General features: G+C 42.6%; 2 protein-coding genes across 3 annotated transcripts; one reads left to right on the forward strand and one right to left on the reverse strand.

Moving 5' to 3' along the window:
- Window positions 1-2: 2 nt before the first annotated feature.
- Window positions 3-9,925, forward strand: tmub2 (transmembrane and ubiquitin-like domain containing 2). Its single transcript, XM_063223134.1, has 3 exons — window positions 3-414; window positions 1,322-1,932; window positions 7,922-9,925. The coding sequence occupies exons 2-3, from the start codon at window positions 1,343-1,345 to the stop codon at window positions 8,337-8,339; spliced, it is 1,008 nt and encodes a 335-aa protein (XP_063079204.1). The 5' UTR covers window positions 3-414; window positions 1,322-1,342; the 3' UTR covers window positions 8,340-9,925.
- A 270-nt stretch (window positions 9,926-10,195) lies between these two features.
- On the reverse strand, window positions 10,196-19,543 carry atxn7l3a (ataxin 7 like 3a). Of its 2 annotated transcripts, none has more exons than XM_063223116.1 (13): window positions 19,247-19,543; window positions 18,333-18,441; window positions 18,099-18,231; window positions 17,817-17,988; window positions 17,189-17,286; window positions 16,581-16,603; window positions 16,410-16,455; window positions 14,431-14,468; window positions 13,963-14,031; window positions 13,760-13,803; window positions 12,821-12,892; window positions 12,370-12,506; window positions 10,196-11,970 (listed from the first exon to the last, which is right to left on the reverse strand). In XM_063223116.1, the coding sequence occupies exons 2-13, from the start codon at window positions 18,381-18,383 to the stop codon at window positions 11,741-11,743; spliced, it is 1,113 nt and encodes a 370-aa protein (XP_063079186.1). In that variant the 5' UTR covers window positions 18,384-18,441; window positions 19,247-19,543; the 3' UTR covers window positions 10,196-11,740. The 2 variants fall into 2 exon arrangements, with proteins under 2 accessions (XP_063079186.1, XP_063079194.1); XM_063223124.1 differs by lacking the exon at window positions 19,247-19,543 and adding an exon at window positions 18,819-19,111.
- Between the last annotated feature and the right edge of the window lie 51 nt (window positions 19,544-19,594).

Genomic DNA, 19,594 nt, shown 5'->3' on the forward strand with positions numbered 1-19,594 from the left:
GCCCATTATACAGGTATATTACATTACAGTTCATCAGGTATTTACAATAAATGCTTCATGTTTTTGGAGTTGTTTGATTGAAACAGGTCTACTAAATTATTATTACCACATTATTACCGCATTATCACTTTTGCCTTCAGCTGTCACAAGTTCTTAGTGGCCACTTCAAGATTCATGTGTAAGAGTCATTAAAAGAGCTTTGAATGTTTCAAATAATTACATATTTCCAACATACATCTTCGCAAGAAGTTTGGCCCAATCTTTCTTGCTCCAAGACGTGCCTGCGCGCGCAGCCATCTCCAACTCCATGTGACGTCATTAGACAGTATCATCTGTTTATGTGGACAAAGTAGCCTGACAGAAAGTCCACTTGCTAGCTTTCGAGATTCCTATCATGATTTGAGCAACGGTTCGGTGAGTCTTTGTTCTCATAACAGTAACATAATGAGGTCAAATTCGCTTTAACGGAACTGAAACGTGGATTGACAGGTGTCTAATCAATATAAGGTTGTTGTTGTCAGCTGGTTTAGTTTGCTCGCTAGCCAAACCGCTAGCAACCCAGCTAGCATCGAGTAAAGAAAGCTACAAGCTGCACAGCAATCTTGCTGTCACATATGATAAGAATCCTTTCCCCATAAGTATTTTACTTACAGAAAATGTCCACTGAACTATGAGCCATTTTGTGGTTTCGCTTGTGTTTTGTTTTGGCCTGGCTAATAGAGTCACTAGATAGTTGACATTCGCTTTCTGAAGTCCAGGTAGTTTAGCTACATGTTGGTTGATCCAGTTACCACCAGTAATGTTAGCATGACCGTGTAGGATTAATCTGGTTACGTCTTCAGTTCATCTCGGTTAACCAGGCCAATGCACCAGAGTGCACTAGAAGCTGATTTCAATAGCAAAGGTACTGGTCTTTTGAAATCACGGGACGCAGATTGTTTACCACCTCAAAGAGCTTTGACTGTCACTGCAGCGGCGTAGCCTATGCGCTCTGAATGCCAATTGAGTGAGCCAGGCTGCCGTTTCTGGTGGCATTCGGCTGTGCTTCATAGAGACGCAATGTCCTGTCGGAATTGTACTAAAGTAAGGCTATATTCCATACTTATTAAACTACTCCTATGTCCACAGCAATGGTGTAATGTTATGCACATTTGTAGTCCCCACCCCCCCCTACATGATTAGCAGGTTGTGTACTAGGTAAACCATTTAGGGATGTGTGTATATTTTTGGTAGTCATTTTACAGCTCTAAACCAAACCATACATACTGCATTACAAATCTTCCTGCCATATTGATCTGCCTTTTCCTCCTCATGTCTCCAGGAGTGTCCAGAGGGGGAAGGCATGGCGGTGTGTGCGCTGACTGTGCTGGACGGGGTGGTTGGGGACGAGGTGACAGCGCTGGGCGGATTGGCCCTGCTGTTGGTGGCCATCATCCTGGCCTGGCTGTCCACACACGTGGCCGACCGCGGGGACCACATCCTGGGCACCATCCTCACGGTGGGGGCCCATGCCTCCTTCATAGGCCTGGGGGGCCACGACGGCTATGACGGCTACGACGGTGGCACCCCTTCCAGCACCGACGCAGAGGACCAGCCCGACACTGTGGTGCCCCCAGAGGAGAAGCCAGAAGAGGAGGCAGAGAGCAGAGCAGAGGACGGGGAGGATGACGAGCTCCTGGACATCCAGAGGGTGAGGAGGAAGAGGAGGAGGAGGAGGAAGGCTCAAAGGCAGAAGAAGAATGGCGAGGAGACGGAGGGAGAAGAGGAACAAGTGGAGGAGTCGGAAGAGGGGGAGGATGACGATGATGACGAAGAGGAGGATGAGGAAGATGGAGATGAATCCGAAAACATTACAGTGCGCTTGAAGTATCTGAATGATACAGAAGAGTTGGCTGTGCTGAAGCCTCATGACACAGTGGGCCAGCTAAAAAGGTGAGAAATGTTTTCTGAACTCTTACTTGCAATAGGAATCAGTCAAAAAACATGATTTGCTATGAAATAGATGCAAGAAAAGGATTTCAACAGTGTAGACTAAAATAGTTATCAGTGACATTTACTAAATGGCAAAAGAAATAGGCTGACACTCACTGAATCTTAGCTCGACTCCAGTCAGACCCTCCTGTTTTCAGATTTGCCCTGCTCCTGAACTGCCATGCAGCCGAACCCATCAGGATCACAGGATTTTCAGAGATGTGACGTTTCAGTCTGGATTTAAAGAGGGGAAGACAGTTGTACAATGGGGAGGAGAGGGGACAGTAAGGAGGATAGTGGAGAAGGACATGAGGGGTAGCAATGTGGAGATGGGACAGGTAGCGAGGTGCAAGGTTGTGGATCACTGATCACTGGATGATGAAAGTAATTATTATTATTAACAGATCATGTTCTTCACAGTGCTGGGTGGTTTGCAAATGACTGAACTGCCATGAATGTGTCATTTTGACATTGTGTGTGTGTGTAGAATGGCAAGTAAGGCTGTAACGATACACCCAACCCACGATTCGGTTTGTATCACGATATATGACCCACGGTTCGATATGCCCCACGATTTTATTATTTTTTTAAGGGAAAAAAATAAGAAGAAAATAAATTATGGGCTATATTTATATATAGGCCTATGCTTTCTTTTTGCATTTACCTGCCTACATTATTTTTTTTAGGTCTACTAAATGATGTTGCAGATATAGGCCTACCACTGCAACCTGTTCCCCAGGTGTTGACATCAAAGCACAACACAGAGAAATAAGGGATATTAGTTCACCAAGGAAAAATAGGCTTATCACAAATAGGCTTAGATCATATCATGCTGAGATGCTGACCATGTGTGAGAGACAGAGATGGAGAGAGAAGGGTCAGGGTTCCAGTATAGGTAGCCTATAACAACTGTCTCACATTGTCAAACATTATCCAATTAATATCCAAACATTAACTGAAAACAACACTGGTAATATTTTGTCAGAAAACATGTTGTATTAAGTTACTTACAGAAATGCAACACTTAGGCCTAATTTTGATGTTTAATATTTTTGAAACTGTTTTGATCGTGCAGCAGTGCGCACGCGCTTATTCAAACAAAACTCGAAATGAACCTCAGTTATGTTCTCAGTATGCAACACGCACGTTGTCTTTTGTTTGGTTTTGTGATTTGACATTTTGAAATGGAGCATGTTTTCGCTAGGCAGGCTTTCAATGTGGGGAGGATATAATGCTGCCTAATATCCACATCGACCTCAACGTTCGCCCGACTTCAGACACTCTTATGAGCGTATAGAGCTCTTGCAAAGCTCTTTCAAATTTGGGCAGGCGGAGCATCTCGCTCTCTCGCATTCTTTCTCTCTCTCCGCTCAACGTCTATCTCCACTCAACAAACATCGGCGCATGCATGAATCAAAAACATCTTCACACGTTTGATAAAGCCTTCTTGGTCTGTTGTTCATTTCTGTGCTTTACCTTCCGACGTTTGCCCAAGTTTTTTGTCTCGCGGTCGCGGAGGTTGCTCAGGCAATGAATAACAACCAATGCACGTGCTGCTAGTTGGACGGAACATTTTACAGGAGAGAGGGGTGAATGGAAGTGTTACTCGCTCATGTGCGCCCCATTTCTAATTGTTTTTGAGCGCATATACAAGCATTAAGCGCATATGCAAGCATTTGTCTGTATCCTGCTGTTTTCTAGACTGAGGGGTAACAACTTTAAAAGGGCGCATCGCGATTCTGCGAGGAAGGGTCGCGATAGGGGTTCGTGGGTCTGCGTACCGCGATCCCTCGGTTCGATGCAATATCGTTACAGCCTTAATGGCAAGCTTATTCTTTTTGGCAATAATCTAATTCTGGCCTGCCATTTGGAGGTTGCACTCTGAGCGCTTTTCTAGTGTGTGTGCGTGCGCACGGGCGTGTGTGCGCTTTTTCTCACGTGAACCCTGGATAATTGGCATCTTCTTGGCAGCCTCCAGAGCTGTTGTGTGAATGTAGGAATGCATGAGTATTTGAAAGCACTTTCAGTCAACAGGTCAGATTCTGATATAGTGCTATACATTTTTTTATTTTGATTTATTTGAAGAAAGTACACAAATTTTGGCAAAGGACACGCTCAACTCCTTGGAAAAAACGAATGTCTTTGGGTGCGCGATAAAAGGTATCAAATTAAGGAAGAAAAATCCGCACTCACAAACTGTGTCTCATTACCACGCACTGATGAAGGCTTGATAGCCGAAACGCGTTTGCTTTTGGACATGGTGGTAATATAAATAAGGGTGGGAGACGTGACGCCTTGTTTTTTCGTAACATTGGTTAAAAACCTACAAAACTGTTATTTTCCTTTAAAAAACAAATGTCAATGAAAGAAGATGTGGTACATTATGTTTCATATTAGTCTTAGATGAGAACAAACATTTTTGTTAAGATTTATGTAAGGTTTATATGTCAAATTTCCTGCGGTGTGACTGTAACATTAATGAAACAATATATAATAATATATATATATAAATTAACCAACAACATTTTGAATAATGTATGAAGCATTTGGCATGATTGCATAAATCCTAACTTTAGATTAAAGATCGCCTCTCAACGTAATTTAATTAATATTGCCGTGTTCCCAATTGTTATTGAATGTGTTACGCGTTGGTCCTGTTTTAAAAAACGTTCTGGTTGCTTTGTTTCAAGACGTTTTTGCAAGCTGGCAAGGTGGCTTGTGGAGAAACGAGAGAGTGTTCCGTGTTTCTCGTGGAAATGCGTCTCTGATTGGCTCACTCCTCCTGCTCTCAAAGAAACGCGTCTCTGATTGGCTCAGTCCTCCAGCCCTCGGAGAGAATGTAATGGGAAACAGAGTCGCCACTTCCCCGGGTGGTACTGCACTATAGGGGCGCCAACGGAGGCGTGCAGGCTCCATTCAGGGCTGTGCTCTTTCGACAGCGACCCCTAGGCGAGCTGTAGGCACGGAGCAACCGGAGTGAGCAGGCTTTATGTATGAGGCTTTGTGCTGTGTGTGTACCTGAGAGTAGCAACCAGCTGATAGCTAAGCTAAGCTATGTTTCGGACCACCAGACGTTGCTTGTTTTGAAAACAAGCAGAAAAAAATTACTCGACATGTTTTTAGATAAATGGGTCGATATAAACCTTTGTGGGCAACGCCTTCTTTCGACGTGACGAAACACAGAAAGGCTTTCGTGATTCGCTCGTTTCTCTGCATTATTTATGTAAATTGGGAAACACCGGGAAACACAGCCGGGAGAGTTGACGCACCGCTATGAGAGCCTTGCAAGTGAGTTTAACTTGGGGTGACCGTCCGATCTTCGAAAGGAGTGAGTAAAACTGAGTTTTATCGGAAGTTGGCCTTTAAGATATGTGAATGTGGAAAAAAAACTCAAGACAGTAATATTAACTACAAGTTCAATTTCGTAACACAAATTGCGTCCTGTGGGGTGACATGTATGTCAATGTTTGTGAATGGGCAGCTGCAAGGCCAACTACAAGGGTCTTAAAGACTGGCTCCTAATCAGTCAGTTTGAGTGCATCTTAATATGCGACCTTGCCTCCTCCACTTGCCTCCTCCACTTGCTTCTTGTCATGATGACATCACTGACAACAGCATTATATTTCAATATCTTGCAAAAGCTCAATTGAAAAGTTTTTGTCTCATTTGCAATTGGGATGGTGAATGAAAAACAGTCCCTCAAAAGTTGTTGTGGCGAGGCTGACAGCTGGGACACTTTATCGTTTTCTCCACGGAGGAGGGGCCAGGAGGCGGGACGAGGAGACAAGCACAAGTGGAGGAGGCAAGGTCACATATTGGGATGCACCAGTACCTCAGTTATTGGAGAGTGCTGTGGAAGTTTAACCTCTTAATATGTCTTCATATTGCAATCTTTCTGTCACGCAATGCTTCAGTTCATTTTATGGTGTCCTGTGGTGTGACTGCTCTTATAGGAGGAAAAAAAAAGTTTTTTTTATTAATGAAAACACATATTAAGTTTAAACACAATATCATTATCAAGTTAGCATGAGCTCAGATGTCAGTCATGTATACAAAAGGATTAAAATGGCCATAATGCAGTGAATTCCCTGTGGTGTGACTCCATTTTCCTGCGGTGTGACATGCCTATGCTATGTGTTGATGCAGGACACATTTTCCCAAAAATGGCAAAAATAAGGTGAAATTCCACAGACCACTAAGTGCTTTATTTTTTTCTATTTTTTCCAATTTTTATCCATCATTTTTTTCAGGAATTAAAAAAACTTTTTTTTTTTGGCGTTACGCCCTTAAACGTCAACCACCCATAAATAATGAGATGCAGTTTGTGAGTGTGGATTTTTCTTCCTTAAGAAAGTACACAAAAGCATCACCTACCTACCTGTATGCTCTATCTACTACAACATATATTATTGAGTAGTATGACCATTTTGTCTTCAAGTAATTTGCTTATTCACCCCTATCTGTCAGTCACTATAACCAAAAATACTGAATCAAACCAAGATAACGCAAAACACGCCCACTCAATGCAAAAGCATGTGCCAGAGAAATTAGAACACAAGGCGTGTGCTCAAGTTGGCTCTCCTAAGGGGCGTTGTCCCCTACTTCTTCTTCTCTTTTTGAGGTGTTTGCGCAAGACGTGCGCTACCGCCATCTACAGCGCTAAGGGGACTTCATTGATTCTAAACCTCAGGACTCCGAAGGTCTCCTAACCGAAGGTCTCCTAAAGGGGCGTTCACCCGACATAAAGTGGATACCGGAAAAGAAACAAAATGACGCTTCTTCTTAGATCCACTTTCTTTGCTATAACCTTTTGTTAGTAACCATGTTAGCCTGGCAAGCCAGACTGAATATGAACACTTAAAGGCCAACTTCCGATAAAACTCAGTTTTACTCACTCCTTTCGAAGATCGGACGGTCACCCCAAGTTAAACTCACTTGCAAGGCTCTCATAGCGGTGCGTCAACTCTCCCGGCTGTGTTTCCCGGTGTTTCCCAATTTACATAAATAATGCAGAGAAACGAGCGAATCACGAAAGCCTTTCTGTGTTTCGTCACGTCGAAAGAAGGCGTTGCCCACAAAGGTTTATATCGACCCATTTATCTAAAAACATGTCGAGTAATTTTTTTCTGCTTGTTTTCAAAACAAGCAACGTCTGGTGGTCCGAAACATAGCTTAGCTTAGCTATCAGCTGGTTGCTACTCTCAGGTACACACACAGCACAAAGCCTCATACATAAAGCCTGCTCACTCCGGTTGCTCCGTGCCTACAGCTCGCCTAGGGGTCGCTGTCGAAAGAGCACAGCCCTGAATGGAGCCTGCACGCCTCCGTTGGCGCCCCTATAGTGCAGTACCACCCGGGGAAGTGGCGACTCTGTTTCCCATTACATTCTCTCCGAGGGCTGGAGGACTGAGCCAATCAGAGACGCGTTTCTTTGAGAGCAGGAGGAGTGAGCCAATCAGAGACGCATTTCCACGAGAAACACGGAACACTCTCTCGTTTCTCCACAAGCCACCTTGCCAGCTTGCAAAAACGTCTTGAAACAAAGCAACCAGAACGTTTTTTAAAACAGGACCAACGCGTAACACATTCAATAACAATTGGGAACACGGCAATATTAATTAAATTACGTTGAGAGGCGATCTTTAAGTCTGGAGTCGCTCATATCAGACAACTGTTGTGGTTATGGTCCAAACTCTGCATTGCTTTTGCCAATGTGTTGTGATTGGTGGTCTAGGGCTTGTGCTATTGTGGCAGTCTTGAAAGGGCTATAGCTAGACCAACATAATTTTGGTCGCTAGACCTGTCCGACTAGTTTATTAGGCTACATTCCTGTATTATTTCTGCTGTATTTCATGTTCATTTCAAAAGCTAGCCAAAACACCCCCATGCCCCCACCCCCCACCTTAAAATACCTCAACTTTACCATCATGTCTGTTTTCTTCCCCACCAGTAAGTATTTCACGGGTCGCGAGCGTCAAATCAAGCTCATCTGGCAGGGCCAGCTGCTCCAGGACCCGCGCCGTACCCTGCTCTCCCTCAACATCACACACAACAGCGTTCTCCACTGCCACGTGTCCCCAGCACCTGCCCAGCCCGAGGCCTCCGACGACCCAGACGAGAGCAGCAGCAGCGGCGGCGGTGCCACCCAGAGGGCCCGGCCCAACACGGGGCTCAGCGGTGGGCTACGCTCGGCCGGTCTGGCCCTCAGCTCCAGCAGCCTGGTGGTGCCGGTGTTCGTGGTGCTCCTGGCGGTGGTGTGGTACTTCCGCATCCACTACCGCCAGCTCTTCACAGCCCCCGCTACCGTCTCCCTGGTGGGGGTCACGGTCTTCTTCAGCTTCTTCATCTTCGGGATGCACAGCCGGTGACAGGGGGAAGACTTTGAGTTCGGGAGAGGAGAGGAGAGGAGGGAATGAGATGGGATGATGCCTGAAAATATGGATGGAAAGACTTAAAGAATTAAAGTTTTGTGGGCTCTGGGTACTGTACTATCACACAATAGACCCCCCCTTCTGCTGATCAGTGTATTACTGTTCTGCTGTCAAAACCATCAAACCCATGTGTTGTCTGCATTGCCAGACATGTACAGTACAGTCATACTGGGTTACGATGACATTTTTTACTGTGTATTCTTCATATCATCAGAGACCCAAACATTCCCTCTCATTTGCTGTCATATCTTCTTCCTTTTGGTCGCTTTTCTCCATTGCGTTTTCTTGTTTGTTTCTTGATACACATTCAAGCAATAGGTGGCAGGAAATGCATCACATGTCAAACTTCTCCTTTGTTATAGTTTCTCAAACTCCAACTGTCAACTCCTCGACTACCTTTCCCCAAAAGGAAATTCCTTTCCGCACCACACTTCCGCATCTCATGCCATGCCTTACAGTACAAGACGGTACCAAAGTGCACCCGTCAGTGGCAGAGGGCCATGAGTAAGTGCTCACGTCCCCAGAGCCAGTGACGCCTCCTACTGTGATTGAATGCATGCGTGTCTGCATCAATTTAAAATGAGTTTTCTAAAGGAAAAAAATAGGGGAAATGGAAGTTATGTACATGTTAAAAATATGTAAGAAAATAAATTCTGAAGAGCAGAAAGAAAGACTGTGCGAAGCATTGATCTCTTTACAGAGTATGTTAACAGTTCATGGCCTACCTACATCGATTCCTGAGCCGTTTGAAAGTGAACTCTAGTACTAACCCCGACTTTAGGGAAGTACAGTAATATTAAACCACTTTTTGTGCAATAATATGACAACGCACAATTTAGTCTTCTGTGTCACTATGCTACACTGAATTATGCTGTAGTGCAGAGATTAAATCTGGCAAGTTTAGTCCCCCCCCAATAAAACATTGATTGTAAAAAGGATGTGGCTAGCAAAGCACATTTCTATTGTGCCTCCAAAGTATTCTTAATCTCATGCCAAGGACACCTTACATTGGAGTAAACTGACTTGGTTACTGGCTTGAAAAAGTACATGATGGTTGTTGTTTTTCCTTAATAAAGCCACTTTGTTTCAACTCTGAAGATGTGTATGACACCATCAGTGCTGATGGTGCAATATATTTCCTTTGGCAAAACAAATTGTATTCTAATGCTTATAGTTCTATTTACTAATACAAATGACAGAGACGGTGTTCTTCCGAAACAATGTACTGTATATACTTATTGTCTTCAATATGTTTTAGGACGTTTCTGGATTTTGACTCTGCAGAGATTGCAGTCTCCTGCAAAGCTGTAAAAACATTGAAAAAGTTCTGGATTTTCACCTTTTATCACAGACATCTCTCAGGACTTGCGTTCGATGGAAGTAAAATAAAACCTGAGTTCTTGTTATTCCTTTTTGTCATTACTGTCCTCTTAGGAGTAGAGAATACAAGGTGAGACAATGCAACCTGTTTTGCTGTGCTGCTTCTGTATTGTAAGGCTTGATTAAAGAGGTTTCAACTGGAATCTTGTCTTTGGATGTTGTCAAGAGAATCGGTTATCTTTCACACAAGCTGCACATTTCAACTACTGGTACAGGAGATCATCTCAAACTAAAAGCAAAGGTGTGATATTGATGAAGACTGAGTTTTTCAAGTGCTGTGGGGTGTTGGCAGGGCTAATACCAATATTCCTTAAATCTTACTGAGGACAACCACCGTTGAGAAACATATCACCTTGTCCTACAACCTAGTTGCGTGGACAGAGGTGTTCATGGACTAGGAAAACATGAACCACTGTTATGTCACTTTTTTTATTATTCTTAACCAGAATAGTCGCCTGCAAAATGAAAAAAGATAGCAAGCTGCTTATATATTCAACATACTGTACATCACTTAAGACATGGGCATTCTCAGCACACATGCATGTTTCATGGGAAAAATGTCTGTATGAAAAAGTTTCATTGGCTACAATGAAATTGGTGCAGAGTGGAATGTACCACCCATGCACCAGAAGACATACTTAACAGGACAGGCATGTAGAACTCAACCTTTGGGGGAAAAAATGCCTAGAAGGACCTTAAATACATATATACTTTTTATACATTTAAGTAATTTACCATGTTTTTCCATCCCTTTCACCAAATAGAAATATGAAAAATATAGTTAGGATGTAATTCCATTCAAGTGCGCATGTTGATTTCAACAAAATTATGGACAATATATAAAATTATTAAATTAGAAAGTAATAAAATTAGATGTGTAGGCAAACAAATATAACTTAAATATTTTGTGCTTCAATAAATATGGACATAAAGAGCTATTCCCGCAAAAAAAAGAGAAAAAAAGAGCAGTAAGCTGCTGTCTGTTTGTGTCCAGCTTGTCAGTACAGTCAATGAGGCACAGTGTAATACAAGAACAGCAGAACAGACGATGACAATTCCACTAACCAACGATGACAGCTCCTTCTGAAAACAGCTGTGGATGGACAGACATCTTATTACACCCTCAGTGGGTTGACAACACAATAGGTTAGAGATTAAACAGCTTTTTTCATGATACACTTGAAAACACAAACACACGGCACTGAGCATGGGATGCTACACCTGTTACCCTTGTTAGTACACACCTGCACACACTCAGGGCAGATGCAAAGATGCCCAGCAATTGCATTAAATAACAAATAAAATAAGCCAGTGAAGGAAAAAGCATTAGCCGGTAGTCACACTTAAAAAGAAAGTTGTAAAATCACATATAAAATCACATATACATAATCGCCTTGTATCAAAACAGTATCTGACACCTTTTTAAAACAAATGAATTCCTTGTAGCTTGGGTATTACTCTAAAAAGATGAACTCGTCTTCAGAATAGGTAATAAACTGCAGCAGTTGTTTTCTGAACCCATGACAGGTTCTTAAGTGCCTTCAACAGACCTCACAGTCAAATGTACTACTAACCCTAAAGCTGAGCTACTGATACCATGCAGCCAGCTTGATTATCCGTAACAAAGGCATCTATGTGGGAAACAGGTAGGAAGCACGCGGGCACACGAGAGACAAAGAGAGAGAGAGAGAGAGAGAGAGAGAGCAGAGTTGTAAAAACTATGAACTATGTAATTACAACCCTTAAAATGAAATTGCAAAATGTAATTACAACACTAGTAGTATGATTTTACATAGCTGCAACTACTGTATGCAACATCATACTACTGGTGATGGTGTTGTAATTACAGAGAGAGAGAGAGAGAGAGAGAGAGAGAGAGAGAGAGAGAGAGAGAGAGAGAGACTCAAAATGGGCAGTTATAAAAACAGAAGTGCAATTCAGAGTTATCTCATTTCGGTTCAGTTCAGGTCGTTGTAGATATTGGGAGGCAAAGGTGCAGACAGTTTGGGCTTCTTCTTGCGGCCTGGATGGCCAAGTGCACCCTGGGAACTACCGCTGGTCCCCGCTCCTCCTCCTCCTCCTCCTCCACGCTCCTCCCTCTCTCCTCTGTCAACAGCCACGGTGGTCAGGGGTAGAGCACTAGGCTTCTTCTTCTTTTTAGTCCTTCTCGACTCTGAGTTTGTCGTACCTTAAAATGGATACACACATTAAAGAGAAAGGGTCAGATTCATGGGGCAGTGTTTCGGCAGGGAAAACGTAAATGATATTATGCTACTTGTACATATAATGACCCTCTCTAGCTGAACTTAAACCAACAACTCTCACGGGTGCAGCTTGCTATGAGCTTTGAATGAAGAGCTGAAGTGCTGTGAATAAGACGAGTGAGTGAGTTGCATGCTCAATATATTAAACAAAGTTTTTTTTTTTTTAAATGAAAAAAAAACCCAGAAAAACATGGTGAATCAGTGGCAACAACATCTGTTAACTGACTAGCAAATCAATATAACACAAGTTCAAATTACTTTGAAAAAAAGACACGTGCGAAGTATAAACGTAAGCATAATGTAATGTATTGCTGCAAACTCACTGGCTTTGGAGGAGGCGGAGTCAGAGGGGGAGATGTCTGAGGAGCCGTCCCACTGGAGGCGTCCCATGAGCAGCTGGCCGTCGGACACGTCGTAGCCCTCACTCTCCACCACCAGCTCGGGGTCAGGAAGCGATGACCTGCCGACAGCAGACACACCACACAACAAACAATGCAACCCACATGCTACCTACACCACCAATCGTCAAGCTTTTGTTAAACCCCAAGTCAACCTTTAAAACAAAAACGCAAACCAATACTTTGGTGAGCATTTGAGATGGTTTGCAAGGGTGGAAAGGACAATATCTGTGCAAAGAGATCTCTTACAATATCTCAGCGATATGATCATTTGCTCTTTAGTTGGTAAATGTAAGAGTTAACAAACTCAGAGAGTTAAACAATGATTTGACTATGGGTTGAGATGATATTGGGTGAGGAGCAGGTTGAGACTCACGCAGACGGGCCAAGCAGGAAGAGTCTGACAGCCCTCCTCTGTTCACTTGTGTGCTGGGGACACCGGTGAGACCTAGGAGCAGATCGATTTGACATATTACACTCTAAGGGTACATGACAGAGAAAATGTTTGTTTCCCTTCAGCTACTCGTTGTATAAAGACTCCAACAGACATACAGTGCAGTACCATAAGACACAATACAAGTTGAGTGCCATAGTAAATACAACATTACAATAAGCAGAGGTACGACTGTACAGTGGGTCTAGTCTGGATACACCAGACACAAGAGAATGAGGGGGACAGGGCACCCCTTGAGCTGTCCATTAGAGGTTAAAGGTCAGATGGCTGCCCGTATTGAGCATTGAGCATGTGATTTCAATATGTTGGAATCAACATATCTGCCCATATTCAGTATGTGCTGCCAGGTCAAATGTCTTCAAATCCCAGTGGCTTGTGGTATGTGTATTGGCCCAGACCTTGCCAGACCAGTCAATACTGCCCGTTCATTTAAAAAAAAAAAAAAACACACACCACCAGAACCCCATTGGCTTATTTTTACTGGTCATTGCAAGTGGGGTGTTGAATCTTTTAGTTGATTTTTTTTCTCTTCTTTCCTAGAAATGTCACCTCTGTGGCTTTGCCAGATGTGAAAGCCACTGTGAAGATTGTAATGAAGATTACACTTAAATAATCTAGCTACAGTAGCTTTGAAATGTATATGTGTTTAGTAAGAGAATATGAGATGGATGGGAAAAGTCCAAAACACCATAGCCTAGATGTGCACATCTTGTCCAGTCAGTAACCTCTGATGTCCATCTTGCTTGTCTACGTCTCTTCCTGCCTCATGATTGAAAAATTATCCACACTTAGAGACATAGCAATCCACCCACCCACCCACCCATTGAAGGAATTTGACTGCTGTGGTAGCATCATCCTTACCTGGTGCACATTTTCTTGGTCTGCTCTGACAGAGCCCCGCATTGCTATGGGAACAATACCATGCATTATAATATTTTATTATGCATAATGATTAAATATGATCAATATCCATTTAAACACAATTTTCAAACAATAGCATAAATGTGATTGAATTGAGTAATAGATGAACAATGTAAAAGCATGTAAAGAAAATGTGAATATACCGTAGTGAGTATGGCTCTCAGCTCCTCTGGACCCAGGTTTTCATAACTGATTCCAGTATTGTAGTTGTACTGCAAAGAGCATGCAAACCCTTCAGTGATGCTGAGCAATCTGCCTGAGAAAGCCAGCACCTGATACCACAGTTTACTAGTGCCAGAGAGAGTAGAGAGAGAGAGGTTCCATTGGCCCATTGTTTCCGGGTTCTATTATTGGGGGGGAAATCCCCCTTTAGGCAGACCTAGGCAGACCTGAGGACTGTTCTATTCAATGCTAGGAGCATTATGACACGCCCCTTTAGGCAGACCGGAACCTGGTCATGTTAGGTGCCCATAGAAACCTATTATGTCGGCATATCTCTATACTTAAAGAATCTCTGCTAGTGCTTTAATTCTTCTCCCAATGAAAAGAACCCTTATCTTGCTTAACAGCAAGGAAGATGTGCCGTATAGATACTCATAAGTGAACATTACCTTGTAGAGATCTGAGCTGACATTGCTGTTGAACTCCCCTGTGAACAGAGAAGAGGGTGTATTACTGCCAAGGCAGCATATCACTGCTTGTGATATACAGCAGGTACATGTGAAATATTTTCTGCAGTATCACCACTGTTCTGTTCAGGAGCAATCAGTCGTTCATGAGTAGTTCTACCATCCAAGCCATTCAGACATGTTTGACATAATAACTCTAGACCATTGCAATATAATCAGGTAGTTCACTCTTTTGTGAGCAGTGGCAGGATGGGAAATATGAGGGAAGTTTTAGGCCAAATAACAGGGCAGTCACTGAGTCAGACAATTGTGATCAGATCATTTATTTTATGAGGGTGCTGGTAGTGGTGGGGGTTCTATTTTAAGATATCATTAGAACATCATTGGTGAGCTGACACGTATGCATCATGACATGGTCAGTGTAAAATGAAGCGAGTGCACTCAAAGAAAAGACATCAGCAGAAAAGACATCGGCAGTAACATAATAGATCACAATCAAACATAAAAACATACACAAAGTCACACGTAGGCAGCCGGCCTTTGAAAAGCAGTAGTGAGTGTAGAGAGGAAGTTAGAAATTCTTGTCTTTCCTGTTTCTGCCAGTGCGTCACCATCATGATCATGTCAAATATTGAAAACACAGACTAAAAAAGTGCACTACTACACTATTTTTGTTCTCCCCCCCCCCCCATAATGTCCATGATTTATGAAAAAATTCTCATAATGCGAGGGCAACTGTGGGGTTCAGCGTGATTGTCACCAAGCTGTCCCAACTGTGTCACACAAAAGTAGCAGATCATCCTGAAACTCCCACATATGAGTGCTTCACATAGTAGAACTTGATCACCTTCTCACAGAGATGAAAAAAATGTTGGCCAGTAGTGGTTGCCTTTGGACCAGTACTTCAGCAAGCGTCAAATGAGTTTTTACAAGTCATCTTTTAGATCAAATGTTATGAAGGCACCATCTGCTGATTCTTTCGTTAAGGTGCATAATTCTCCCGCACGCCCACCAGCATTCAGAATGTTATTCCAAATAGCTCTCGGTTGGGATTAGGGAATCAAGAGGTAGTGGCTGCATGCTACATCCCAAGCGACTGAGGACACAGATCCTCATCCCTCAACAGCAAGCACGGGGGCTCCTGATCCAAAACATGTTGCTTTGGGGCAAGCACTGCGGAGAACCAGAGTCAGGCATGCATGACCCACACATGTGAACATGCAAGTTCTCACTCCCACCCACGTCACGACTACCAGGACCAGCACGTATACAGTATCACTCCAAACCACCTGTCGCTCCAGACAGTGCATGCACATACAGTACTGTGCACACAAGTACAATCAACCCAAACACAATGCACATCACGTTGGATAGTGGCACACAAACTGGAACACTGAAGTCTCGCCTTGAATAGAATGGAGTAGCCTCGAATAGAATGGAATGGGGTAGACTAAATACAGGAAGCTCACATCTACTGTAGCAAGTCTGTTGATCTACAGCAGTGATTCTCAAAGTGTGGTCCGGGGACCACAAGTGGTCCGCGCCAGAGCTCAGGTGGTCCGCGAGGAGATTTCTACTTTTCGAAGACAAGCTAACAGACTATATTTGTAGCCTTATTACAAAGCTACACATAGCTGAAGTATGATTTTCACCGCAATAGGTCAGGCTTGTAAAAGTGAATAAAAAGTAAGTGATATAAATCGAAATTAGCACAGTCAAATTAGCACCCGTCAACTGTCAATTCAGTTGATAGGTGGTCACTGAACATTTTTTGGGGGACAAAGTGGTCCTCTGCCTGAAAAAGTTTGGGAACAACTGATCTACAGGGATGACTATCGGATTGTCAAAGTTGTACCAAAAAAAGTAACATCTAAGGAACTCAAAGGAATTGAAAGGTGTTTCAAATTATTGGTACAATGGCAAGAATGCCATTCCCATCGAAGAAGAGGAAAGACACTTACCATTTTTATGTTTTAAAGATTTTGATCTTCTTGGTGAGTTTGGATTCTAAGGATAGAAGAACATGTTTTGTGTGCTTCAACCAATGTTGTAAACTACATATGACTTTCAAAGAACGTTCATAATGTAAGAATTACACTGTAATAACGTAAAATAAAAGGAGGCAAAAATACCTTTTCTGATTTTCTCTTCTTGGCTGTGGAAAGACAGTAGTGTAAGAGTCACCATTATTGGGTAAAATACATGAATTAGTAAAAATATATGGGAAACAGGTAGCCTGTATGTGTAAGTGTACGTTCAGAGTGAAAATGGTAAAGGCAGCAAGAGCAATGCAAGTAACTGACTTCGTATAGGCAAGACGTTCTGGGCATCAAGAGACACGTTTCTTATGCCTTTATTTGAATAGGATGACAGATGAGAGATGACAGGAAAGAGAGATGTGGTGGGGTTGGGAAAGGTCAGACTCGAATCTGGGTCACCAACCATAGCCATGCAAGCCCATATTGCACCCTCAAGACAGAAGTTAAAACTTCAGTTATGGTAATGGTCTATGACATGCTTCGATGGCAGCCAATCAGAATGTCTACATGCCTCAAACATAGACTACCTGCCCAGATTGTACATTTTAAAAATTGCATGTCACCCCCTATTTCCTATTTCCTATACTTCAAAAATTGTCCATTCTATACAGTCTAGCTGGAGATTGGGAATCCTTCATCTAAATAACACCCTTGCAGCATTTAGTCAGAACATACAGTAACATTAGGGTGGTTTAGCTAACCTTTTTTCTCTGAGCCATACGACCAGTCGTTGTCATTGATGTCATCATTGTCTTCTTGGTCACTCTCTGACTTATTTAAATTGTTGCTGCTGGCTAGCCTGTGAGGGGGAAAGGGCAAACCATTGGCACCATGTCAATAAAGCACGATTGTTTATTGACAAATGTTTTTCACTTCCATTATGACTGAAGAGCTCAGCAGACAGTTCATATCCAAAATACACTCAGTCACTCACTCTTGACCCCCCCAGTGCTTAACATCAACATTAGCGGTGTGATTTAATAACTTCAAAAAGACCTTCAGTTCATGAAGATCAGAGATGAAATTTGCTTGACCCTGCATCAGTGCTTCACTCAAGACCTCGGGCGACTTTGAATAGGACTTTTTAAAAGACATTTTTCTTTTTTTTATAAGACATTTTTCAAATGCTCCAGTTATGGATTTCGTTGAGGCTTTGGTATGGTTTTGAGTCATCCTAGTTGATTTTTTTTGCAATTGTAGTGCAAACGTGACTGTTGTATAATGCATGTACTGTACATCATGTGTAATGTGGAAGCTAAGGAATAACAGAGATCCAATAATAAGATCTATCTATCTATCTATCTATCTATCTATCTATTAATCTGTTACCTGCGGTTGGCAATGCGGCTGCTATTCCTTCCCATTCCCATGCACTTCTCCAGATGAGGAGCGAACCGTGACGCAGCTATGCTTCGGTTGCAGTTGGGACAGACACACTCCTTATTCTTCCACTGGTTGAATACCTGGCCAAATATGTCCACCCCCGGCTGGTCCACGATTTCTACACAGAGAGGCAAGAATTTAGAAGCATATGGGTCAGATATGTTTTACTGCTCAAACTTTTTTGACACATACTAGATTGACACAAGGTTTGACAAATGCACCACTCACCAAACTCCTTCATGCTCTCTTGGTCAGTGTCATCAACAAAGAAATAGCCTTGTTTCACAGCCCTGTGCACATCAAAGCACAGCCCCAAGCATGCATCTTCAACTAGGTCTGCATATATGTCCTGAGCCAAGGCCTGTAAATAGGACAAGGCGAAGATGAAAATGAACTAAGTTACTAGCCAAACAGGTCACAGCAGGTCATACCAGCACAATAATAAAGGGTCCAACAACCTACCTCCAGCTTGGTGTTGTCCAGGCCTGACAAAGACATATTCTCCATTTTCATTTGAAAAGCTAAATGGAGGTAACTGTAAGATCTACTGGAGTGTCATGCCTGAGGATAGCTGAGGGTAGAAAAGAGCCAGAAGAATACAGTAAGCTTAATAGTTTCAAACAAAGGTTTAAAACTGCAAGAGAAAATTATATAATCTTGGTCACATACACAACCACACGTTAATGGAAAAGGAACACTTTTACGCAAAACTGGTAATTACCTTTGAATGAAAATGTAAACATCACAGTTTATGAACACATGGTTGGTGGTAAAATAAAATAAAAATAATATCAACAAAAGATAGGCTTGCGATTACTTTAGTATCGACTGATCAATCCATGGCTCATTAGTTCAAGAGTTGCCGGAGAGGGGTTCAAAAATGAAAAACGAAGAGACATGAAAACGCTAAAAGGAAGCACCACTTTGACAGCCGAGGCTGCAACTCACGTTTAGGCATCTTCAGGAAAGAAAGTTAGCAGCTAGCAACGAAGAGGTGAAAGCTTCTGAAGAATGACACCATACAGGTGTCTGGATATTTAGCAGACAAGGAATTATTTTATCTGATATCTGTCTAGATTCAGGTAATTTCAGCGAATTAACCACTGTCAATGTCAGCAAGAGAAAAACAATTTACCAACATAACTGAGCTAGTGTTAGCTGGCTAACTAGCCTGTCAGTTATTAGCTATCCATATTCAGCTAACTACACTGCGATTTGCTTTGAGTAGAAGAGGTGGCGCGACCTCTATTATGTAATACATCATGTGTTACAATGTATCAACATTACAGATGTGGCCAGCTGTAGCAAGACACATGATCAGATCAAGAGGGATGTATTTAAATTCCCTCGAAATGTAAAGAAAATGTCAAACTTACAAGACGAATCATTGATGACCACAGTGATGAATTCCTGCATCTTCTTGGTATGGTGTTCATTCCGAATGACAACACAACGTTCCGTGTTTAGTTTCTCAGATGACCAGGTAGTGAACAGTAACGCACGTGTAACAAAATGCTAAATGTTTTGATCCGGTGTCAATTCTCGAAATAAAATCCAATGGTGAAAAAGGATAGCCCAATGCGTCGTATTATTCTTGGCCTAGGCATCAATAATCAATCGTAAACAAATGCTACTACGTCAACCACGCATGCTGGTCACGTTTCTGTGACGACGAGGACGTTTGGTCAGAGATTTTTTTTAGGAAATCTAAACTCTCTCTGGTT

The sequence above is a fragment of the Engraulis encrasicolus genome, chromosome 2, assembly GCF_034702125.1.
Source record: "Engraulis encrasicolus isolate BLACKSEA-1 chromosome 2, IST_EnEncr_1.0, whole genome shotgun sequence".
NCBI lineage: Eukaryota > Metazoa > Chordata > Actinopteri > Clupeiformes > Engraulidae > Engraulis > Engraulis encrasicolus.

Excerpts from the sequence above, each read along its gene's own strand:
- tmub2 (XM_063223134.1), top strand. The coding sequence starts at position 1,343 with ATGGCGGTGTGTGCGCTGACTGTGCTGGACGGGGTGGTTGGGGACGAG. Across the intron at positions 1,933-7,921 it reads ACAGTGGGCCAGCTAAAAAG|TAAGTATTTCACGGGTCGCG; the intron begins GTGAGAAATGTT and ends CTTCCCCACCAG.
- atxn7l3a (XM_063223116.1), bottom strand. The coding sequence starts at position 18,383 with ATGAAAATGGAGAATATGTCTTTGTCAGGCCTGGACAACACCAAGCTG. Across the intron at positions 18,232-18,332 it reads TGGACAACACCAAGCTGGAG|GCCTTGGCTCAGGACATATA; the intron begins GTAGGTTGTTGG and ends TCCTATTTACAG. Across the intron at positions 11,971-12,369 it reads CTCCGCCTCCTCCAAAGCCA|GTACGACAAACTCAGAGTCG; the intron begins GTGAGTTTGCAG and ends ATCCATTTTAAG.